This window comes from Salmo salar, chromosome 23 (assembly GCF_965601325.2).
Source record: "Salmo salar chromosome 23, fSalSal1, whole genome shotgun sequence".
NCBI lineage: Eukaryota > Metazoa > Chordata > Actinopteri > Salmoniformes > Salmonidae > Salmo > Salmo salar.
In genome coordinates this window covers 48,879,494-48,904,915 of record NC_138313.1, presented here as the reverse complement: position 1 = coordinate 48,904,915, position 25,422 = coordinate 48,879,494, and the positions used below count along the sequence as shown (strand labels likewise).

The following is a 25,422-nucleotide window of genomic DNA, read 5'->3' as shown; positions in this document are numbered from 1 at the left end:
GACTACACCAGCATGACTAGTATCTATGTGGACCCTACTACAGTTTAACCAGCTCAGCTATAGACTACACCAGCATGACTAGTATCTATGTGGACCCTACTACAGTTTAACCAGCTCAGCTATAGACTACACCAGCATGACTAGTATCTATGTGGACCCTACTACAGTTTAACCAGCTCAGCTATAGACTACACCAGCATGACTAGTATCTATGTGGACCCTACTACAGTTTAACCAGCTCAGCAGTACTATAACAGAGATAAAACCCAGGATAGAGGGGCTGAGTGAATGTGGTCTGGACTCTGTGGAGGAGGGTCATTGTGTCAGAGACACTGTAGAAGGACAGAGTACCTGCCTTGTGATCCAGGTACACTCCTACTCTGGAGGACTGAGGGCCTGATACTTTAGTCTTAACATTATTGTGTATGAAACAATAACCACCTCTAGAGCACTGTAAACTCCAGGACATGTTATTGTTTCCAAATCCACTATCTGACCCTGTTCTGCTGATGTCTTTATATGAGACTGCTGTTTCAACCCTGTCCCTAGTCCACTCCACCTCCCAGTAACAGCATCCAGACAGACCCTCTCTACACAGAACCTGACAGTAGTTGATGAATCTGTCTGGATGGTCAGGATACGGTTGGACTTGGCCTGTATGGGTCACCTTTCTGTTCCCTTGCGACAGAGAGAGGTGTGTGTATGCTGTGTTTGGGTCCAGTGTGAGTTGACAGGAATCTGGGAGAAGAGCAGAGCAGAGACCAATGAGGGGAGTCAGAACAATAAGTTAAGTCAGATACTGTATCTACCCTGTCTTTGATTAGAGCATATCAGAGATCAAATCAGAGAAATATGAGGAGTCAGATAGATACCCAGTCTTTGATTAGATCTACTATTGCTATATATTTCTAGAGGGATTGTTAGGAGTGTCAGTAAAAAGTGACTGTTAGTTACTTCACAATAAAGAGACTCACATTGTAACAACTGTTCTCTGGTCTTGGGCTCTGGAGGCAGTAAAACATCCACTATATTCACTACAGACACACAAACACATTGACAGAGAGAGGGAATGTTATCATCATACCATATTCCACATGTATATGACTAGTAGGGAACTTTCAATGGTCGAAAGTTGATGTTCTTATTGTTTTCAACACACCTGTAGTGGAGATCTTGGTCCATTCTCCTTTAAGGAAGTCTTCTAGTTTCTCTCTCAGTTCAGACACAGTCTTACTCACATCTCCAAAGTACTGAAGTGGACGGACAACGATGCTGGGTAAGTCTGAAGATACACTGATACTGGAGAGAGACTGATAACTCTGGAGAGAGAGAGACAGAGAGAGAGACAGAGAGAGACAGAGAGAGAGAGGGACGGACAGAGAGAGAGAGAGCAAGAGAGAGAGAGAGAGAGAGGGACCGAGGCAGAGAGAGGGACAGAGACAGAGACAGAGAAGGACAGACAGAGAGAGAGAGAGAGAGAGAGAGAGCGAGAGAGAGAGAGAGAGAGGGACCGAGGGAGAGAGAGAGGGACAGAGACAGAGACAGAGAAGGACGGACAGAGAGAGAGAGAGAGGGAGATTTAATTCACACACACACACACACACACACACACACACACACACACACGGTTGCAGATTGCATTGTACTTATTTTTCATGCAATCTTATTCATTTGTTTACAACTATTCTTAATTTTATTGGCACCGGTATTATAGTAATGTATGTATGTATGTATGTATGTATGTATGTATGTATGTATGTATGTATGTATGTATGTATGTATGTATGTACACTGCTCAAAAAAATAAAGGGAACACTTAAACAACACAATGTAACTCCAAGTCAATCACACTTCTGTGAAATCAAACTGTCCACTTAGGAAGCAACACTGATTGACAATAAATTTCACATGCTGTTGTGCAAATGGAATAGACAACAGGTGGAAATAATAGGCAATTAGCAGGACACCCCCAATAAAGGAGTGGTTCTGCAGGTGGGGACCACAGACCACTTCTCAGTTCCTATGCTTCCTGGCTGATGTTTTGGTCACTTTTGAATGCTGGCGGTGCTTTCACTCTAGTGGTAGCATGAGACGGAGTCTACAACCCACACAAGTGTCTCAGGTAGTGCAGCTCATCCAGGATGGCACATCAATGCGAGCTGTGGATAGAAGGTTTGCTGTGTCTGTCAGCGTAGTGTCCAGAGCATGGAGGCGCTACCAAGAGACAGGCCAGTACATCAGGAGACGTGGAGGAGGCCGTAGGAGGGCAACAACCCAGCAGCAGGACCGCTACCTCCGCCTTTGTGCAAGGAGGAGCAGGAGAAGCACTGCCAGAGCCCTGCAAAATGACCTCCAGCAGGCCACAAATGTGCATGTGTCTGCTCAAACGGTCAGAAACAGACTCCATGAGGGTGGTATGAGGGCCCGACGTCCACAGGTGGGGGTTGTGCTTACAGCCCAACACCGTGCAGGACGTTTGGCATTTGCCAGAGAACACCAACATTGGCAAATTCGCCACTGGCGCCCTGTGCTCTTCACAGATGAAAGCAGGTTCACACTGAGCACGTGACAGACGTGACAGAGTCTGGAGACGCTGTGGAGAACGTTCTGCTGCCTGCAACATCCTCCAGCATGACCGGTTTGGCAGATGGATCAGTCATGGTGTGGGGTGGCATTTCTTTGGGGTGCCGCACAGCCCTTCATGTGCTCGCCAGAGGTAGCCTGACTGCCATTAGGTACCGAGATGAGATCCTCAGACCCCTTGTGAGACCATATGCTGGTGCGGTTGGCCCTGGGTTCCTCCTAATGCAAGACAATGCTAGACCTCATGTGGCTGGAGTGTGTCAGCAGTTCCTGCAAGAGGAAGGCATTGATGCTATGGACTGGCCCGCCCGTTCCCCAGACCTGAATCCAATTGAGCACATCTGGGACATCATGTCTTGCTCCATCCACCAACGCCACGTTGCACCACAGACTGTCCAGGAGTTGATGGATGCTTTAGTCCAGGTCTGGGAGGAGATCCCTCAGGAGACCATCCGCCACCTCATCAGGAGCATGCCCAGGCGTTGTAGGGAGGTCATACAGGCACGTGGAGGCCACACACACTACTGAGCCTCATTTTGACTTGTTTTAAGGACATTACATCAAAGTTGGATCAGCCTGTAGTGTGGTTTTCCACTTTAATTTTGAGTGTGACTCCAAATCCAGACCTCCATGGGTTGATAAATTGGATTTCCATTGATTATTTTTGTGTGATTTTGTTGTCAGCACATTCAACTATGTAAAGAAAAAAGTATTTAATAAGATTATTTCTTTCATTCAGATCTAGGTGTCACGTCCTGACCAGTAGAGGGTGTAGTTGGGTCAGGACGTGGCAGAAGGGAGTGTGTGTTTTTTATTGTTTCATTGATTTTGGCGTGTGACTTCCAATCAAGCACAGCTGTAGAGGGTTGTGGTTGATTGGGAGTCACACATAAGTTGCCTAGGTTTCCTTTGTGTTTCGTGGGTAATTGTTTCTTGTTTAGTGTGTTTGCACCTGACAGGACTGTTGGCTGTCAGTTTCCTTGTTTTGTTTGTTATAGTGTTTTTTCTAATTAAATTGAAAGATGAATACTAACTCCGCTGCATTTTGGTCCATTCCTGAAGACAGCCCTTACAGAATTACCCACCAAACCCGGACCAAGAGGCGGAAGAGGAAGGAGCAGCAGGAGTATAGCGTTATGGACCAATGGACTTGGGAACAGATCCTGGACGGAGAGGGACCATGGACTCAGGCTGGGGAATATCGCCTCCCGCAGTGGGAGATTGAAGCGGCGAGAGCGGAGAGGCGCTATTACGAGGAGAGAGAGCGCAACGAGCGCGAGAGGCAGCCCCAAGGATTTTTTGGGGGGGGGCACACGGGACAGTCGGTGGAGCTGAGGTCGGAACCAGAGCCAGTCGGGATGACATTGGAGGTGAGCGAGGGATATGAGACAGAGACTGTGATGGGATTAATGGGGAAATTAGGAGAGAGAGAGATGAGAGAGCTGCTAGTATGGTGCATTAAGTACGGCATTCGCCCTAATGAGCGTGTCGTGGGAATGATGTCACCTGAGGCAGCTCTCCATACTCGTCCTGAGGTGCGTGCTGGTTGTCTGGTAAAGACTGTGCCTGCGCCCAGAAACAGGCCTCCTGTATGTCTTCCCAACCCTGCACGTCCTGTGCCTACGCCCAGAACCAAGCCTCCTGCATGTCTTCCTATCCTGGTCAAGCCCGTGTCTCCTCCACGGACCAGTACTCCAATGGGTCTCCCTATCCTGGTCAAGCCTGTGTCTCCTCCACAGACCAGTCCTCCAGTGGGTCTCCCTATCTTGGTCAAGCCCGTGCCTCCTCCACGGACCAGTCCTCCAGTTGGTCTCCCTATCCTGGTCAAGCCCGTGTCTCCTCCGCAGACCAGTCCTCCAGTGGGTCTCTCCACCCTGGTCTCTCCTGTGCCACCTCCTCAAACCAGGCCTCCAGCGGGTCTTCCCAGACTGGTGAGTCCAGGGCCTGCGCCCAGAGCCAGGGCTCCGTTATGTCTCCCCAGCCTGGTGAATCCTGAGCCGGAACTGCCAGAGTGGCCAGACTGCCCGGAACTGCCACAGTCACCAGAGCTGCCCGCCAGTCAACTGTCACCAGAGCTGCCCGCCAGTCAACAGTCACCAGAGCTGCCCGCCAGTCAACAGTCACCAGAGCTGCCCGCCAGTCAACAGTCGTCAGAGCTGCCCGCCAGTCAACAGTCGTCAGAGCTGCCCGCCAGTCAACAGTCGTCAGAGCTGCCCGCCAGTCAACAGTCGTCAGAGCTGCCCGCCAGTCAACAGTCGTCAGAGCTGCCCGCCATTCAACAGTCGTCAGAGCTGCCCGCCATTCAACAGTCGTCAGAGCTGCCCGCCATTCAACAGTCGTCAGAGCTGCCCGCCAGTCAACAGTCGTCAGACTGCCCTGAACTGCCGGAGTGGCCAGACTGCCCTGAACTGCCGGAGTGGCCAGACTGCCCTGAACTGCCGGAGTGGCCAGACTGCCCTGAACTGCCGGAGTGGCCAGACTGCCCTGAACTGCCGGAGTGGCCAGACTGCCCTGAACTACCCGAGTGGCCAGACTGCCCTGAACTGCCCGAGTGGCCAGACTGCCCTGAACTGCCCGAGTGGCCAGACTGCCCTGAACTGCCCGAGTGGCCAGACTGCCCTGAACTGCCCGAGTGGCCAGACTGCCCTGAACTGCCCGAGTGGCCAGACTGCCCTGAGCTGCCGGAGTGGCCAGACTGCCCGGAGCTGCCGGAGTGGCCAGACTGCCCGGAGCTGCCAGAGGTGCCCGCCTGCCAGGATCTGCCAGGGTGCCCTGCCTGTCCTCCGGCCCAGCCCGAGTGGCCCTCCTGCCCTCCGGCCCAGCCCGAGTGGCCCTCCTGCCCTCCGGCCCAGCCCGAGTGGCCCTCCTGCCCTCCGGCCCAGCCCGAGGGGCCCTCCTGCCCTCCGGCCCAGCCCGAGTGGCCCTCCTGCCCTCCGGCCCAGCCCGAGGGGCCCTCCTGCCCTCCGGCCCAGCCCGAGGGGCCCTCCTGCTCTCCGGCCCAGCCCGAGGGGCCCTCCTGCTCTCCGGCCCAGCCCGAGGGGCCCTCCTGCTCTCCGGCCCAGCCCGAGGGGCCCTCCTGCCCTCCGGCCCATCCCGAGGGGCCCTCCTGCCCTCCGGCCCAGCCCGAGGGGCCCTCCTGTCCTCCGGCCCAGCCCGAGTGGCCCTCCAGTCCTCCGGCCCAGCCCGAGTGGTCTGTCTGCCAGGGTCAGCCCGAGTGGCCCGTTCTGCCCGGCGCAGCTATCGGCGCCACCAAAGTGGGCGACGCCGAAGGTGGAGCGAGGTCCACGTCCTGCACCTGAGCCACCTCCAGGATAGGTGGGTTGGGGAGGGAGGGTGTAGCACAGTGCCGTCGGTGACGGCAGCCACCCTCCCTTCCCTCCCTTATTGTTTAGGTGTTCCTTTTTGTTGGGGATTTTCTTGTGTGTTCTTTTTTTAGGTGCATCCCGGGGTCTGCACCTTGAGGGGGGGGTACTGTCACGTCCTGACCAGTAGAGGGTGTAGTTGGGTCAGGACGTGGCAGAAGGGAGTGTGTGTTTTTTATTGTTTCATTGATTTTGGCCGTGTGACTTCCAATCAAGCACAGCTGTAGAGGGTTGTGGTTGATTGGGAGTCACACATAAGTTGCCTAGGTTTCCTTTGTGTTTCGTGGGTAATTGTTTCTTGTTTAGTGTGTTTGCACCTGACAGGACTGTTGGCTGTCAGTTTCCTTGTTTTGTTTGTTATAGTGTTCTTTCTAATTAAATTGAAAGATGAATACTAACTCCGCTGCATTTTGGTCCATTCCTGAAGACAGCCCTTACACTAGGATGTGTTGTTTAAGTGTTCCCTTTATTTTTTGAGCAGTATATGTATATTATTAGTATTTAGTTTTTTTTCAATGTACTTTACTCAAACCAGTGAATATCACTTATTATAAATGAGATCATTAACTATCAGCTCTTGGAATTTCCAGGGCCTAAACTCTTCACATTTTGGTTATAAAACAACAAATCCAGAATTGATTAAAAACATCAAGGGACAGGACATCATAATCCTACTGGAAACATGGTGTCGTGGAGACATAGATACTCAGTGTCCCTCAGGCTATAGAGAAAGTTTACTACCATCAATCAAACATAAAAATGTTAAACGGGGCCGAGACTCAGGTGGAATCATAATTTGGCATAAGCAGGACTTAGCACTGAATGAAATGAAAAAAGGTACCAGTCACATTTGGCTAAAACTTAACAAAGGTACAATCTACTGTGACAATGATGTATACATATGTGCAGCTTATGCTCCTCCTTCAGATTCACCATATTATGATGATCAGTTTTTCGACAATCTCCACACAGAAATCATTTGTAACGGCTGTCTTCTGAAATGAACCAAGGCGCAGCAGGTATGTGAATACTAATTTTTTAATTAACCAACAAAAGGAGTAAAGCATCCACAGGAAACAATAAACATGACAGCAGCAACAGTTTGCAGGCTAAAAAACGCAGTGCAAAACAACCACCCACAACCCCAAAGATAAACACACACACCTATATAGGACTTCCAATCAAAGGCAACTCAACACACCTGCCTTCAATTGGAAGTCCCAATCAACAATACAAACATACCCAACACAAACATGCCACGTCCTGACCAAAACTAAAACACTAGCTCCATCTGCTGGTCAGGACGTGACAGTACCCCCCCCTCAAGGTGCAGACCCCGGAATGCACCTACCAACAGAAAAACACCAACAAAAAACCCATAAACAATAACCCTTAAACAATAAGGGAGGGAAGGGAGGGTGGCTGCCGTCACCGACGGCACTGTGCTACACCCTCCCTCCCCAACCCACCTATCCTGGAGGTGGCTCAGGTGCAGGCCGTGGACCTCGCTCCACCTTCGGCGTCGCCCACTTTGATGGCGCCGATAGCTGCGCCGGGCAGACGGGCCACTCGGGCTGACCCTGGCAGACGGACCACTCGGGCTGGACCGGGGGACAGGAGGGCCCCTCGGGCTGGGCCGGGGGACAGGAGGGCCCCTCGGGCTGGGCCGGGGGACAGGAGGGCCCCTCGGGCTGGGCCGGGAGACAGGAGGGCCCCTCGGGCTGGGCCGGAGGGCAGGAGGGCCCCTCGGGCTGGGCCGGAGGGCAGTCTGGCCACTCGGGCAGTTCAGGGCAGTCTGAACACTCGGGCAGTTCAGGTCAGTCTGGCCACTCGGGCAGTTCAGGGCAGTCTGGCCACTCGGGCAGTTCTGACGACTGTTGACTGGCGGGCAGCTCTGACGACTGTTGACTGGCGGGCAGCTCTGACGACTGTTGACTGGCGAGGCTGGGTTGACACACTAGACTCCTGATGCGTGGGGCTGGTATAGGACGTGCCAGCCTGGAGACACGCACCTCCATGCTAGTGCGTCTGGCGGGAAACACCGGACCGAAAGGGCGCGCTGGCGGTCTTGATTGTAGGGTTGGCATCCCCCCTTCCGGTTCGATGCTCACCTTGCCCTGGCACCTGCGGGGCGCTGGTACTGGGCGAACTGGGCTGTGCGTCCGTATCGGCGAGATGGTGCGTACCACAGCGTAACATGGCGCCCTCCACCTCATATGCACCTCCCTGTAGTCACGGGTAGCTGGCTTACGGCTCTTCCCTGGCCTGGCCAAGCTACCTGTGTGCCCCCCCCAAAAAAAATCTTGGGGCTGCCTCTCGGGTTTCCTAGCCAACCGTGTTCCAGCGTAACGTTCCCGATGGTTCCTCTGTCCAGCTGCCTCCACTCTCCTGAGTGCCTCCACCTGTTCCCATGGGAGGCGATCCCTTCCGGCCAGGATCTCTTCCCAGGTGTAGGCTCCCTTGCCGTCCAGGACGTCCTCCCATGTCCATTCCTCCCTTTTTCTCTCCTGTCGCTACTCCTTCCTCTTCCGCTGCTTGGTCCTTGTTTGGTGGGTGGTTCTGTAACGGCTGTCTTCTGAAATGAACCAAGGCGCAGCAGGTATGTGAATACTCATTTTTTAATTAACCAACAAAAGGAGTAAAGCATCCACAGGAAACAATAAACATGACAGCAGCAACAGTTTGCAGGCTAAAAAACGCAGTGCAAAACAACCACCCACAACCCCAAAGATAAACACACACACCTATATAGGACTTCCAATCAACGGCAACTCAACACACCTGCCTTCAATTGGAAGTCCCAATCAACAATACAAACATACCCAACACAAACATGCCACGTCCTGACCAAAACTAAAACACTAGCTCCATCTGCTGGTCAGGACGTGACATCATTACATTTCAGGCAGAGGGTAAAGTGCTTCTTTGTGGAGATTTCAATGCAAGAACAGGTTCTGAGCCTGACTACACTGATGAGGGAGGTAACTACCACATATTTGGACACCCCTCCTTGTACAGTAGCCCTATTATAAATAATAGAAACAGTCCTGACCAAATACTGAACAAAAATGAGAAGGAGTTAGTGAATCTCTGTCGAGCCTTAGGCCTGTACATGCTTAATGGTAGAGTCAGAAGGGACTCTTTAGGTCGGTTTACTTACTGCTCAGCTCTTGGGACAAGTGTAGTCGATTATGCCATCACTGACATCGACCCCTCCTCCATTCGCCTGTTGGGACTAGGGGGCAGTATTTGCACGGCCAGATAAAAAACGAACCTGATTTAAACTGGTTACTACTCCTGCCCAGAAACGAGAATATGCATATAATTAGTGGATTTGGATAGAAAACACAGGCCAAAACCTGAGAAGATTCCATACAGGAAGTGCCCTGTCTGACAATTTGTTGTCCTTCAGTTGCATCTCTATAAAAAATACAGCATCTCTGCTGTAACGTGACATTTTCTAAGGCTTCCATTGGCTCTCAGAAGGTGCCAGAAAGTGTAATGGGGTGTCTGCTGTCTCTGGGCGAAGAACAGAAGGAGAATTTGTGAGTGGTCAGCCTGGGAACAGTGACACTGGAGATGCGCGTTCATGAGAATTCTAAAAAAAATTCTTTCAGCCTTTGAATGAATACAACGTCGCCCGGTTGGAATATTAAAAATATTTTACGAGAAAAATAGCATAAAAATTGATTTTAAACAGCATTTGACATGCTTCGAAGTACGGTAATGGAACATTTTGAAATGTTTTGTCACGAAATGCGCTCGCGCGTCACCCTTCGGATAGTGACCTAAACGCATGAACAAAACGGAGGTATTTGGATATAACTATGGATTATTTGGAACCAAAACAACATTTGTTGTTGAAGTAGAAGTCCTGGGAGTGCATTCTGACAAAGAACAGCAAAGGTAATCCAATTTTTCTAATAGTAATTCTGAGTTTGGTGAGGGCCAAACTTGGTGGGTGTCAAAATAGCTAGCCGTGATGGCCGGACTATGTGCTCAGAATATGGCAAAATGTGCTTTCGCCGAAAAGTAATTTTAAAATCTGACACTGCGATTGCATAAAGGAGTTCTGTATCTATAATTCTTAAAATAATTGTTATGTATTTTGTGAACGTTAATCATGAGTAATTTAGTAAATTCACCGGAAGTTTGCGGTGGGTATGCTAGTTCTGAACGTCACATGCTAATGTAAAAAGCTGGTTTTGGATATAAATATGAACTTTATTGAAGAAAACATGCATGTATTGTATAACATAATGTCCTAGGAGTGTCATCTGATGAAGATCATCAAAGGTTAGTGCTGCATTTAGCTGTGGTTTTGGTTTTTGTGATATAAATGCTTGCTTTGAAAATGGCTGTGTGATTATTTTTGGCAGGGTACTCTCCTGACATAATATAATGTTTTGCTTTCGCTGTAAAGCCTTTTTGAAATCGGACAGTGTGGTTAGATTAACGAGAGTCTTGTCTTTAAAATGGTGTAAAATAGTCATATGTTTGAGAAATTGAAGTTATAGCATTTTTGAGGTATTTGTATTTCGCACCACGCGATTCCACTGGCTGTTGACTAGGGTGGGACGCAAGTGTCCCACCTAGCCCAGGGAAGTTAGTGCATTCACTGTCAGACCACAGACACCATTGTCAGATCACAGTCAGATCAACGTGTTTCTGAACAAATTAATCGGCAATACTCATTCAAAAAAACAGCCCAATAAACTCTACAACATAAACCAATCCTACGGATGGGCTCCAAACAGTGCACAGAGATTCATTGAAACGTTGAAATCAAATGAAATGATGAACTCTATACAGTTTTTCAATATCTCACAATACCAAAACAATAAAGATGATGTCAATTCGGCTACTCAAAACATCAACTGCATATTCCAAAAAGCAGCATCGAAAGCAAATTTGAGAAAACCAAAGAAATGCAATATCAGAAACAAAAAACAAAATGTTTCTGATAAATGGTTTGATAATGAATGTAAAACAATTAGAAAACACCTAAGACAGATGTCAAACGAAAAACATAAGCAGCAAAAAAAACCCAGAGCTACGATATGAATACTTTGAAACTCTGCAACAGTATAAACAAACACTGAAACACAAGAAATTGAATTATACCAACAAGACACTTGATGAAATTGAAAACGCAATTGACCAAATCAGTTCTGGGACATGTGGAACAATTTAAGCACATCAAAGCCACAAGAATTAGCCATACAAGATGTAGGAATTTGGAAAACATATTTTGATAATCTATACAAAAACATCCCACAAAAAGACTTACAACAGAACCAATTAGAAATTAAAGAAAATTGAACATCCTTGAATCAGTCATTAAAAACAACCAAAATCCATTAGATTACCCAACAACCCAACAAGAACTAAATGAAAAGCTCAAATCTATTAAATCAAAGAAGGCTTGTGGTCTAGACAACATCAGAAATGAAATGCTGAAAAACAGCACACCTGAGTTGCAAAATGCTGTGCTTAAATTGTTCAACATGGTTTTAACTTCTGGCTGCTTCCCTGATGTCTGGAACCAGGGGCTCATCTCCCCTACTCACAAAAGTGGAGACAAATCAGACCCCAATAATTACAGGGGAATTTGCGTAAACAGTAACTTGGGAAAGGTTTTCAATAGCATTTTGAATTCAAGAATTCAAACCTTTCTTCAAGAAAAAAATGTAATAAGTAAATGTCAAATTGGCTTTCTCCCTAACCATCACACTACTGACCATATATACACCTTACACACACTAATTAATAAACACGACCACCAAAAAACAGAGGGCAAAATCTTTGCTTGCTTTATTGACTTTAAAAAAGCATTTGATTCTATTTAGCATGAAGGGCTATTCTACAAAATTCTCCAAGGTGGGCTTGGTGGTAAGGTGTATGACTTAATAAAATGTATGTACACATAAAATAAATGTGCAATAAAAATCAAAAACCAAAGAACATAATTATTTTCACAATGTCGAGGTGTGAGACAAGGCTGCAGTTTGAGTCCAAACCTTTTCAACATTTATATCAATGAATTAGCAGACATGTTGGACCATTCTCCAGCCTCAGGACTCACACTATTTGACACAGAGGTGAAATACCTGCTATATGCTGATGACTTGGTACTTCTATCACCAACCAAAGAAGGTCTTCAACAGAACATTAATATTCTAGAGCAATATTGCCACAATTGTGCCCTGGCAGTAAATTTCCAAAAAACGAAAATCATGATTTTCCAAAAGAAAACCAGATGTCAGAAACACAAATATAAATTCACCCTGAACAACACCATCATTGAACACACTAACAATTACACCTACCTTGGTCTGACCATATCTGCATTGGGAAACTTTAACCTCTATGGGGCAGGCGGGACGAATTCGTCCCACCTACGTAACAGCCAGTTGAATCCTGTGGCGCGATTTTCAAATACCTTAAAAATCCTATTACTTCAATTTCTCAAACATATGACTATTTTACAGCTATTTAAAGACAAGACTCTCGTTAATCTAACCACACTGTCCGATTTCAAAAAGGCTTTACAACGAAGGTTGTAACTATGGTCCAAAATAATCCATAGTTATGTTCCAACAGCGACGTTTTGTTCGTGCGGCGCATTTCGTGACAAAAGATTTGTAAATATTTCATTACCGTACTTCGAAGCATGTCAACCTCTGTTTAAAATCAATTTTTATGCCATTTTTCTCGTAAAAAAGCAATAATATTCCGACCGGGAATCTGCAATTAGATAAACAGCCGAAGGAAAATATATCACTGGGTCGAATCGGGCACGCGCCTAATTCCATTGTCCTCTGATGGGCCACTTGGCAAAGGCGATTATGTGTTTCAGCCTGAGGTTGTCTCGTCATCGTTCAGGTTTTTCCCGGGCTCTGAGAGCCTATTGGAGCCGTAGGAAATGTCACATTACAGCTAAGATCCTGACTCTTCAATAAACAGAAGCAAGAACAACAACACCTTGTCAGACAGGCCACTTCCTGCATGAAACCTTCTCAGGTTTTTGCCTGCCAAATGAGTTCTGTTATACTCACAGACACCATTCAAACAGTTTTAGAAACTTTAGGGTGGTTACTATCTATATGTAATAAGTATATGCATATTCTAGTTTTTGATGTTGAGGAAATCGTTTCCCTCCAATAACCGGCAGTCAAGTCAGCGTCACAAATTAAATAATTAAAATTAGAAAACATTGGTAAAATATTATATTGTCATTTAAAGAATTATAGATTTACATCTCTTGAACGCAATCAACTTGCCAGATTTAAAAATAACCTTACTGGGAAATCACACTTTGCAATAATCTGAGCACTGCGCCCAGAAAAATACGCGTTGCGATACAGACTAGACGTCATGTTGGGGAGATCTAAAATCGAAAATACTATGTAAATAATCCATTACCTTTGATTCTCTTCATCAGATGTCACTTCCAGGTATCACAGGTCCATAACGAATGTAGTTTTGTTCAAAAAAGCTCATCATTTATGTCCAAAAATCTCCGTCTTGTTAGCACATGATCTAAGCCAGCCGGACTTCTCGTCATGAACGAGGGGAAAAAATATATTTACGTTCGTTCAAACATGTCAAACGTTGTATAGCATAAATCATTAGGGGCTTTTTTAACCAGAACATGAATAATATTCAAGGTGGACGAATGCATACTCTTTTATAACGTATTGGAACGAGGGTACCCAACATGAACTCGCGCGCCAGGTGTCTAATGGGACATCATCGTTCCATGGCTCTTGTTCGGTTAGATCTCCCTCCAGAAGACTCAAAACACTTTGTAAAGGCTGGTGACATCTAGTGGAAGCAATAGGAAGTGCCAAAATATTCCTCAGCCCCTGTGTTTTTCAATGGGATAGGTTTAAAGGTAATACAACACATCAGGTATCCACTTCCTGTCAGAAAATGTCTCAGGGTTTTGCCTGCCAAATGAGTTCTGTTATACTCACAGACACCATTCAAACAGTTTTAGAAACTTTAGAGTGTTTTCTATCCATATATAATAAGTATATGCATATTCTAGTTACTGGGTAGGATTAGTAACCAGATTAAATCGGGTAGATTTTTTTTTATCCAGACGTGCAAATGCTGCCCCCTAGCCCTAACAGGTTAAAGCACTCCAAACCCAAGAGCTGAGCCCAGAAATGAGCCCTCTCAGTCAGCTGGTGTTGGACCTCACCAACCAAGCTGACACCAGCACTGCTTCAAAAGAAAGAATTCAAATAAACAAAATCATGAACCAATCAAAGGACTCATATTTACAACATTGGAAAAAAGAAACAAAATCCCAAAGCCGACTAAATTGCTGTCTGACCCTAAACAGAGAATATGAATTGGCTGATTATCTCTACTCTGTCAGAGATACGAAGCAGAGACAGATCCTTACCAAGTACCGGCTGAGTGACCAACTGGCTGATTATCTCTACTCTGTCAGAGATACGAAGCAGAGACAGATCCTTACCAAGTACAGGCTGAGTGACCACCGATTGGCAATCGAAACTGGCAGACATTAAAAGACATGGCTACCCAAAGAGGAGCGTGTATGTGGTCACTGCACGACAGGGGAGGTAGAAAAAAAGATGCACTTTCTCCTTTACTGTGATAAATATTCCTCACAAAGAGATTCCTTATTCACAGAAATGACAACATTTATTCCAAATTTGAACTTATTAAACCCAGAGGAAAAACTAAAATTACTCATGGGCGAAGGAGCAATAGCTCCTCTTGCAGCCAAATATGTATTTGCCTATGTCACGTCCTGACCAGTTTAAAGGTTATTTGTTATTGTAGTTTGGTCAGGACGTGGCAGAGGGTATTTGTTTTATGTGGTTCGGGGTGGTGTTTTTGTAGAAGGGTATTTGATTTATGTATTCCGGGGTTTTTGGGCACTGTTCTGTGTTTATGTATTTCTATGTTTAGTCTAGTTAGTTGTATTTCTATGTTTAGGTTAATGGGGGGTTGGACTCTCAATTGGAGGCAGGTGCCTTCTCGTTGCCTGTGATTGAGAGTCCTATATATGGGTATGTGTTTGGTTTAGTGTTTGTGGGAGATTGTTTCTTGTTTTGCGTGTGTGAGCCTTACAAGACTGTTTAGTTCTTCGTTCTTCTTTTGTTATTTTTGGTGTTTTCTTGGTGCAAATAAATATCAAGATGAGAATCCACATTCCTGCTGCATTTTGGTCCTCCATTCCCGACGACAACCGTGACAGAATCTCCCACCACAAATGGACCAAGCAGCAGAGTAAGGAGCAAGGGGAATTCAATATGGACTGGCGGGAGAAATGGACGTGGGAGCAGATTCTGGCCGGAGAGGGCCCATGGAGGAAGTCTAGTGAGGACCGGGGACGCTACCGGGGAACACGACTGGTGAGGAAACCGGAGAGGCAGCCCCGATAATTTTTTTTGGGGGGGGCACACGGACAGATCGGCTGAGCCGAGGATGGAACCAGAGCTAGTCGGGTAAAATTGGAGGTGAGAGAAACAGAGACTATAAAGGAGTTGATGGGAAAATTGGAGGAGAAAAGGATGAGAGAGCTAATGTGTTGGTGTATTAGGCACGACATTCGCCCTACAGAGCGTGTCCTAAAGATATCACCTGAGTCAGCGTTTATTACTAGTCCTGAGGTGCATGCTAGCTGTCTGGTGAAGATGGTACCAGCACCACGCACCAGGCCTCCAGTTTGTCAGCCCAGTCCCACTCGTCCTGTTCCCGTTCCCCGCACTATCCCTGAAGTGCGAACCCCTAGTCTGGCACGTCCAGTACCAGCACCACGCACCTGGTTTCCAGCGCGTCAGCCCAGTCCGACTCGTCCTGTTCCCGCTCTCCGCACTAGCCCTGAGGTACGTGTTCCCAGGCTGATACCTCCAGTACCAGCACCACGCACCAGGCTTCCAGTGCGTCAGCCCAGTCCGACTTGTCCTGTTCCCGCTTCCCGCACTAGCCCTGAGGTGCGTGTTCCCAGGCTGATACCTACTGTACCAGCACCACGCATCAGGCATCTAGTGCGTCAGCCGCTTGCCAGTCAGGAGTCACCAGAGCCGCCCGCCAGTCAGGAGTCGCCGGAGCCGCCCGCCAGTCAGGAGTCGCCGGAGCCGCCCGCCAGTCAGGAGTCGCCGGAGCCGCCCGCCCGTCAGGAGTCGCCGGAGCCGCCCGCCAGTCAGGAGCCGCCAGAGCGGCCCGTCTGCCCGGATCAGCCAGAGCGGCCCGTCTGCCCGGATCAGCCAGAGCGGCCCGTCTGCCCGGATCAGCCAGAGCGGCCCGCCTCGCCGGATCTGCCAGAGCGGCCCGCCTCGCCGGATCTGCCAGAGCGGCCCGCCACGCCGGATCTGCCAGAGTGGCCCGCCGCGCCAGATCTGCCAGAGTGGCCCGTCTGCCCAGATCTGCCAGAGTGGCCCGTCTGCCCAGAGCTGCCAGAGTGGCCCGTCTACCCGGGACCGAAGGAATCTACCTGTGACCCGGAACCGAAGGGGTCTGCCTGTGACCCGGAACCGAGGGGGTCTGCCTGTTACCCGGAACCGAGGGGGTCTGCCTGTGATCCGGAACCGAGGGGGTCTGCCTGTGACCCGGAACCGAAGGGGTCTGCCTGTGACCCGGAACCGAAGGAGTCTGCCTGTGACCCGGAACCAAAGTAGTCTATCAGCGACCCGAAACTAAGTAAGTCAGTTGACGATCAGGAACTAAAAATTATTAACTATGTATTTAATGAGTCTGCCTACAGTGTGGAAAGGAAGAGGTCTGCCTACGAGCCGGAACAAGGGGAGTCTGCCTACGGCCCGAAACTAATCAAGTCTGTCTGCATTCTGGAGGACAGTAGGCCGGAGCCTGAACCACCACCTGTATAGGTGGGCTGGGGAGGGGGGGTGTAGCACAAGTGCTGTCGGTGACGGCAGCCACCCTCCCTTCCCTCCCTTTAGTTTAGGGGGATTTTGTGTTGTTGTTTTATTTTTTTTATTTTTTTATGAGGTGCATCCGGGGTCTGCACCTTTAGGGGGGGTACTGTCACGTCCTGACCAGTATAAAGGTTATTTGTTATTGTAGTTTGGTCAGGACGTGGCAGAGGGTATTTGTTTTATGTGGTTCGGGGTGGTGTTTTTGTAGAAGGGTATTTGATTTATGTATTCCGGGGTTTTTGGGCACTGTTCTGTGTTTATGTATTTCTACGTTTAGTCTAATTAGTTGTATTTCTATGTTTAGGTTAATGGGGGGTGGACTCTCAATTGGAGGCAGGTGCCTTCTCGTTGCCTCTGATTGAGAGTCCTATATATGGGTATGTGTTTGGTTTAGTGTTTGTGGGAGATTGTTTCTTGTTTTGCGTGTGTGAGCCTTACAAGACTGTTTAGTTGTTTGTTCGTTCTTCTTTTGTTATTTTTGGTGTTTTCTTGGTGCAAATAAATATCAAGATGAGCATCCACATTCCTGCTGCATTTTGGTCCTCCATTCCCGACGACAACCGTGACAGCCTGCCATAGCCTGAGGGACACTGAATAATAACATCTGCATAGTAAGCAGTAACTTACTTATTATTACTATTATTGTTATTACTATTATTATTGTTGTTTATCATTCCAAATAGTAGTAGTATGGGTGGTAATGGTAATGATAGCAGTTTAGTGATGGTGGTGGTAGTAGTAGTGGTAATGATGATAGTAGTTGTAGTACTGATGTAATCGTGAAGATGACCGTTAATTTAGTTATAAGTTAGTTATAGATTCAATTTCCATATTTATATTTTTATATTTATTACATTCTACTATTTTACTATTATTTTACTACTTTTATTGTTATTATTTTTATATTTAATATTGTATTATTATTTACTGCCATTTCAAATTATTATTTGTTATTGTTTATTATTGTATTACAATGCATATTGTATACATTGTTGCTTGGCAATATTGACACAATGTTTTTTTGAATTTGAATTTGAGAGAGAGGGACAGCGAGAGAGAGAGAGAGAGAGAGAGGGACAGCGAGAGAGAGAGAGAGAGGGACAGCGAGAGAGAGAGAGAGGGACAGCAAGAGAGAGAGAGGGACAGCGAGAGAGAAACAGCAAGAGAGAGAGAGACAGTGAGAGAGAGAGAGACAGCGAGAGAGAGAGAGAGAGACAGACAGCGAGAGAGAGAGAGAGAGAGGGGACAGCGAGAGAGAGAGACGGACAGCGAGAGCGAGAGAGGGACAGCGAGAGAGAGAGAGAGAGAGAGAGAGAGAGAGAGAGAGAGAGAGAGAGAGAGATGGACAGCAGGAGAGAGAGAGAGAGGGAGGGACAGAGAGAGCGAGAGGGACAGAGAGAGAGAGGGACAGAGAGTGAGAGGGACAGAGAGAGAGAGGGACAGAGAGAGAGAGAGAGAGAGAGAGAGAGAGGACAGCAAGAGTGAGAGCAAGAGCGAGAGACAGACAGACAGACAGACAGACAGACAGACAGACAGACAGACAGACAGACAGACAGACAGACAGACAGACAGACAGACAGACAGACAGACAGACAGACAGACAGACAGACAGACAGACAGAGAGACAGAGAGGGACAGAGGACAGAGGGACAGAAAGATAGAGACGGACAGAGAGAGGGACAGACAGACAGAGAGAGTAGGGAGAGACAGGGACAGAGAGAGAGGGAGAGACAGGGACAGAGAGAGAGGGAGAGACAGGACAGAGAGAGAGGGAGAGACAGGGACTGAGAGAGAGGGAGAGAGGGACAGAGAGAGAGTGAGAGACAGGGACAGAGAGAAAGGGAGAAACAGGGACAGAGAAAGAGGGAGAGAGGGACGGACAGAGAGGGAGAGAGGAAGAGAGGGACGGACGGAGATGGAGAGAGAGAGGGACGGACAGAGAGAGAGAGAGGGACGGACAGAAAGTGAGAGGGACAGACAGAGACAGAGAGGGACGGACAGAGAGTGAGAGGGACGGACAGAGAGAGAGAGAGGGACGGACAGAGAGAGAGGGACGGACAGACAGAAAGGGACGGACAGAGACAGAAAGGGACAGACAGAGAGTGAGAGAGGGACGGACAGAGAGTGAGAGAGGGACAGAGAGAGAGAGAGAGAGGGATGGACAGAGAGAGAGAGAGAGAGAGAAAGGGACAGACAGAGAGAGAGAGAGACGGACAGAGAGAGAGAGAGGGACAGACAGAGAGAGAGAGAGGGACGGACAGAGAGAGAGAGACAGGGGCAGACAGAGAGGGAGAGACAGGGACAGAGAGAGAGGGAGAGACAGGGACAGAGAGATAGGGAGAGACGGGGACAGAGAGAGAGAGAGAGAGAGAGAGTGACGGACAGAGAGAAAGAGTGACGGACACAGAGAGGGACGGACAGAAAGAGAGGGACGGACAGAGAGAGAGGGACGGACAGAGAGAGGGACAGACAGAGAGAGAGGGACGGACAGAGAGAGGGACGGACGGATGGACAGAGAGAGGGACGGACAGAGAGAGGGACGGACAGATTGAGAGAGGGACGGATGGACAGAGAGAGAGAGGGACGGACAGAGAGAGAGAGACAGACAGACAGAGAGAGAGACAGGGACAGAGAGAGAGGGAGAGACAGGGAGAGAGAGAGAGGGAGAGACAGGGACAGAGAGAGAGGGAGAGACAGGGATGGACAGAGAGAGAGAGAGAGAGAGAGAGAGAGAGAGAGAGACGGACGGATGGAAAGAGAGAGAGAGAGAGAGAGACGGACGGATGGACAGAGAGAGTGGGACGGATGGACAGAGAGAGAGAGGGGGACGGACAGAGAGAGAGAGAGGGACGGATGACAGAGAGAGAGAGGGGGACGGACAGAGAGAGAGAGAGAGGGACAGACAGAGAGAGAGAGAGGGACAGACAGAGAGAGAGAGAGAGAGAGGGACAGACAGAGAGAGAGAGAGAGGGACAGACAGAGAGAGAGAGGGACAGGGATGGACAGAGAGAGAGAGAGAGAGAGAGAGAGAGAGAGAGAGAGAGAGAGAGAGAGAGAGAGAGAGAGAGGAGAAAGAGTGATGGACAGAGAGAAAGAGGGACGGACAGAGAGAGAGGGAGAGACAGGGACAGAGAGAGAGAGAGAGAGAGAGGCGGACAGAGAGAGGGAGAGACAGGGACAGAGAGACAGACAGGACAACATAATAATTGAGATGAATAATTTCACATGAAGTTAATTTCATATCACATGTAACAAGGCAGTTTAGTTACCTGGAGGAAATGGATGTGATCCTCTGTGTGTGAGAGCTGCTCCAGCTCAGTGCTTCTCTTCCTCAGCTCAGCTATCTCCTGCTTCAGTTGCTCCAGGAGTCCTTCAGCTTGACTCACTTGAGCCTTCTCTTGGGCTCTGATCAGCTCCTTCACCTCAGAGCTCCTTCTCTCAATGGAGCGGATCAGCTCAGTAAAGATCTGATCACTGTCCTCCACTGCTGCCTGTGCAGAGCGCTGTTAAGAGAGGGAGACAGAGAGAGAGACAGAGAGAGAGACAGAGAGGGAGACAGAGAGGGAGACAGAGAGAGAGAGAGAGACAGAGAGAGAGACAGTAGGTAGTGACCATTTTAGAAAATCATGGGACATATAGTCTTTGGTTGCATGCTATTTTATGTCAATCATATTGCTGCTTGTAGCCTATTGTAAGGCGTGGGTGTATGTAGATGAGGATTCAAATGCAGGAAACCAGCGATTCGGTGTATGGGCTTTCACCTGTCTGGGCTAGGGGGCAGTATTTTCACGGCCGGATAAAAAACGTACCCGATTTAAACTGGTTACTACTCTTGCCCAGAAATGAGAATATGCATATTAGTAGTAGATTTGGATAGAAAACACTCTGAAGTTTCTAAAACTGTTTGAATGTTGTCTGTGAGTATAACAGAACTCATATGGCAGGCCAAAACCTGAGAAGATTCCATACAGGAAGTGCCCTGTCTGACAATTTGTTGTCCTTCTGTTGCATCTCTATCGAAAATACAGCATCTGTGCTGTAACGTGACACTTTCTAAGGGAATGTCCTCTTGGTGTAATGGTCATGATGTTGGTTTATCCCACAGTAAATCAAATCAAATCAAATCAAATGTATTTATATAGCCCTTCTTACATCAGCTGATATCTCAAAGTGCTGTACAGAAACCCAGCCTAAAACCCCAAACAGCAAGCAATGCAGGTGTAGAAGCACGGTGGCTAGGAAAAACTCCCTAGAAAGGCCAAAACCTAGGAAGAAACCTAGAGAGGAACCAGGCTATGAGGGGTGGCCAGTCCTCTTCTGGCTGTGCCGGGTGGAGATTATAACAGCACATGGCCTAGATGTTCAAATGTTCATAAATGACCAGCATGGTCAAATAATAATAAGCATAGTAGTTGTCGAGGGTGCAACAAGTCAGTAACACAAGAGTAAGTGTCAGTTGGCTTTTTCATAGCCGATCTTTGACAGTATCGCTACCGCTCCTGCTGTCTCTAGAGAGTTGAAAACAGCAGGTCTGGGACAGGTAGCATGTCCGGTGAACAGGTCAGGGTTCCATAGCTGCGGGCAGAACAGTTGGAACTGGAGCAGCAGCACGGCCAGGTGAACTGGGGACAGCAAGGAGTCATCAAGACAGGTAGTCCTGAGGCATGGTCCAAGGGCTCAGGTCCTCCGAGAGAGAGAGAGAAAGAAAGAAAGAAAGAAAGAAAGAAAGAAAGAAAGAAAGAATATTTAAATTCACACAGGACACCGGAAAAGACAAGAGAAATACTCCAGATGTAACAGACTGACCCTAGCCCCCCGACACATAATCTACTGCAGCATAAATACTGGAGGCTGAGACAGGAGGGGTCAGGAGACACTGTGGCCCCATCCGATGAAACCCCCGGACAGGGCCAAACAGGTAGGATATAACCCCACCCACTTTGCCAAAGCACAGCCTCCACACCACTAGAGGGATATCTCCAACCACCAACATACCATCCCGGGACAAGGCCGAGCATAGCCCACAAAGATCTCCACCACGGCACAGCCCAAGGGGGGGTGCCAACCCAGACAGGAAGACAACGTCAGTTACTCAACGCACTCAAGTGACGCACCCCTCCCAGGGACGGCATGGAAGAACACCAGCAAGCCAGTGACTCAGACCTGGGTTCATATCCTGTTGGTTACATTAAGCAGTCTATTCTCTGAAAGGGGTCCAGACAGCCTGTTCCCAACAGTGGAGTCGTGGGATTGGATAGGAGCCTGTCTCTCCCTCTCTCTGACTGGAGGAGAGAAGTGAAATGGTGTCTCCTCTGGTCAACAATACTGACCTTGAAAGACTCCACAGCCTGTTGGAGCTCCTTCAGCTCCTTCTCTCTCTCCTGGAATCTCTGCTGGACCTTCTGCTGACTCATCCCCAGCTGCCTCTGTGGAGAATCACTCTTCAATGAGCTATCAAGCTTTATTTGTCCAGTAGATCAATAGTATAGTAATGTGACATAGGGCCCATAGAATAAAAGGATACAAATATTGAGGAAGTGTCTTCGTGAAAATATATCATTATTTTGACATGTGAATGATTATAGTTTTAACAGAACACAAATCAGGGCATTGATTGGGTGTTTGATAATGAATGATAATGGTGTTTGATAACAAATGATAAAGAAGTTTGATAACAAATGATAATGATGTTTGATAACTAATGATGTTTGACTTGTTGATTTCTAGCTTGAAATAGACTTATTCATGTTACCATACTATAACATATTGATGACTTTACATGTATAAGGAATGTATATGTTGGGGTCAATGAAGGGTGGATAGGAACTTGGTGTATGGAAAGTTACTGAGTGAGACAAGGGGAAGTGCTGAAATATTCTGTTCAAATATGTTATTGTTGAATATCAATGTTCCTAAAGAGGGAGACAAAGGGCAACTAGTTTCAGTTTCTGATAAGGCAGGCCAGCTGCAGAACTAGAGAGGAGCCAGGAATTCAACAGTCTAGTTAGTCTCTGATAAGGCAGGCCAGCTGCAGAACTAGGGAGGAGCCAGGAATTCAACAGTCTAGTTAGTCTCTGATAAGGCAGGCCAGCTGCAGAACTAGGGAGGAGACAGGAATTCAACAGTCTAGTTTCAGTCTCTGATAAGGCAGGCCAGCTGCAAAACTAGGGAGGAGACAGGAATTCGTCTCAAGTTCAAGTCAACAGATGAAGTGAGAAGACACCTCTGGGAGGGGGGCCAGAGGGGTCCACCCCAACGACCCTCCTACTACAGTCTTATCTCACACACATACACTTCCACACCCACCAAGGTTCTAGCATCAGGCAGGACCATGACTACACCAGTGACAGGAACCAATTAAGTTCCTGTCTAGCAACAGAGATGTATTGGCCGTCTAGATGTGTAAGTAGTTGATCTCGCCTAGTATGAGGTTATAAATATATGTTCTTGTGTCTTTGTCTTTGCAGCTGTATGACCCAGTGTGTGAATAAACTTGGTTTGAGTCTTTAAAAAAATTATGATAAATCTTTTTTTACTTTACCTTTATTTAACTAGGCAAGTCAGTTACTAACACATTCTTATTTTCTTTTTTATCCCCTTTTTCTTACCAATTTCATAGTATCCAATTAGTAGTAGTTACAGTCTTGTTGCTGCAACTCCCGTACGGACTCAGGAGAGGCGAAGGTCAAGAGCCATGCGTCCTCCGAAACACAACCAAGCCACACTGCTTCTTGACACAACGCACATCCAACCCGGAAGCCAGCCGCACCAATGTGGAAGCCAGGAATCACCGTGCAACCTGGTCAGCATGTACCCAGCCCGCCACAGGAGTCACTAGTGCACAATGAGACAAGGACATCCCTGCCGGCCTAACCTTCCCTAACCCGAACAACGCTCGGCAAATTGTGCGCCGCCCCACGCTCCTCCCAGTCGCAACCTGGTCAGCATGTACTGCATGAGACAAGGACATCCCTGCCGGCCTAACCTTCCCTAATCCGAACAACGCTCGGCAAATTGTGGGATTAGCTAATTTAGCCAGCTAAACTAAAGACCCTCAAGCTAACAACAGGCACCTTTGTTCATGTCATGGGATCGTTGGAAAGCTCTCTATCAACCAAATATGTGGATAAACGTTGGTCATTTGATTCGATGTAATGTTTATATGGGTAACGTTATATAGTTGCCGTTGGCTGAATATCAACGACATTTAATTTCACCTGTAAGGTAAACTAACAGTCAACTAGGGGTCTGTTCCTCAAAATATCACAGGAGTCGGAGGTTCAAGACTTTTATGGGGGGGGGGGGGGGGGGGGGCGATGACATGGTTAACTTGGCTATCTGAAGAAAAAAAAAACAGTATGGCGATGAACTAGCTTCACAGCTGCAACAGAGCCTGGGTTCAAACCCAGAGTCTCTGGTGGCACAGCTAGCACTGCCTTAGACCCCCTGTGCCACCAGGGAAGCAAGTCAGTTAAGAACAAATTCTTATTTTCAATGACATTCTTGGTTTAGGGGCAGAACGACAGATTTGTACCTTGTCAGATCTTGCAAGCTTTCGGTTACTAGTCCAACGCTGCCGCCCTGGAGTTTGTGATCATATTTGTTCTGCCCTGGATCGATTTCACTTGAATGATCTCATATTCAAACAGCCTTAGTTCCTACTGTATCTTTAATTATTTGTCTATCAGACAGTCGCCAACAAGTTGTTCTGGTCTTACCTGTTTCTCATTCCTCTCTGCTGCAGCTGACACTGTATCATGGCCTTTATGCTCATCCATTGTACACAGCATACAGATACACTGCTGATCGGTACGACAATAAACCTCCAGCAGTTTGTCATGATGAGAGCAGATCTTCTCTTGTAGTTGTGCGGTGGCTTTGACCAGCTTGTGCTTCTTTAATGCAGGAAATTCATAGTGAGGTTGGAGGTGAGTCTCACAGTAAGAGGCCAGACACACCAAACAGGACATGAGGGCTTTCTGCTTTCTGGTCCCAGTGCAGAAATCACATGCCACATCTCCAGGTCCAGCATAGCACAGAGCAGGAGGGGGAGCAGCCTGGAGTCTTGTCTTCTTCAGTTCCTCCACCATATCAGCCAACATGTTATTTTTCCTCAGATTAGGCCTTGGAATGAAGGTCTCTCTGCACTGAGGACAGCTATAGACCCCTTTCAGAGCATCCTGATCCCAGCAGCCCTCAATACAGATTCTACAGTAATTGTGTCCACAGGCAGTAGTGACTGGCTCTTTCAGTAGATCCAGACAGACAGAACAACAGAACTGGCCCTGGTCCAGCAGAACTCCATTCTGAGCCATTTTGATGGTTGTTCACTCTCACAAAGACAGACGACACAGAGACTCAGATATGTTTTGTTTCCACAGAAGTTAGTTTTTGGGAGGTATGGACTTTCTGGTTCTGCCAGATAGGTGAGTTTAGAGGGTTCGAAGGAGGGAGGGGTTAGAGGAAGGGAGAGAGAGAACTGCATGCAACGTTGAGAAGCAGACAAATATTTTAGTTCCTAGGTTAGGACCTTTAATATTAAATGGAGTGGTTAGAAT

At 47.8% G+C, this 25,422-nt stretch overlaps 1 protein-coding gene across 2 annotated transcripts; it reads right to left on the bottom strand.

Moving 5' to 3' along the window:
• Positions 1-87: 87 nt before the first annotated feature.
• Positions 88-25,242, bottom strand: LOC106604343 (tripartite motif-containing protein 16). Of its 2 annotated transcripts, XM_014198879.3 has the most exons (6): positions 24,583-25,242; positions 22,195-22,290; positions 20,134-20,367; positions 1,160-1,319; positions 975-1,034; positions 88-738 (listed from the first exon to the last, which is right to left on the bottom strand). In XM_014198879.3, exons 1-6 carry the CDS (start codon positions 25,177-25,179, stop codon positions 224-226), a joined length of 1,662 nt encoding a protein of 553 aa, XP_014054354.3. In that variant the 5' UTR covers positions 25,180-25,242; the 3' UTR covers positions 88-223. The 2 variants fall into 2 exon arrangements, with proteins under 2 accessions (XP_014054354.3, XP_082824413.1); XM_082968287.1 differs by lacking the exons at positions 88-738; positions 975-1,034; positions 1,160-1,319 and adding an exon at positions 6,966-8,520.
• Positions 25,243-25,422: the final 180 nt, after the last annotated feature.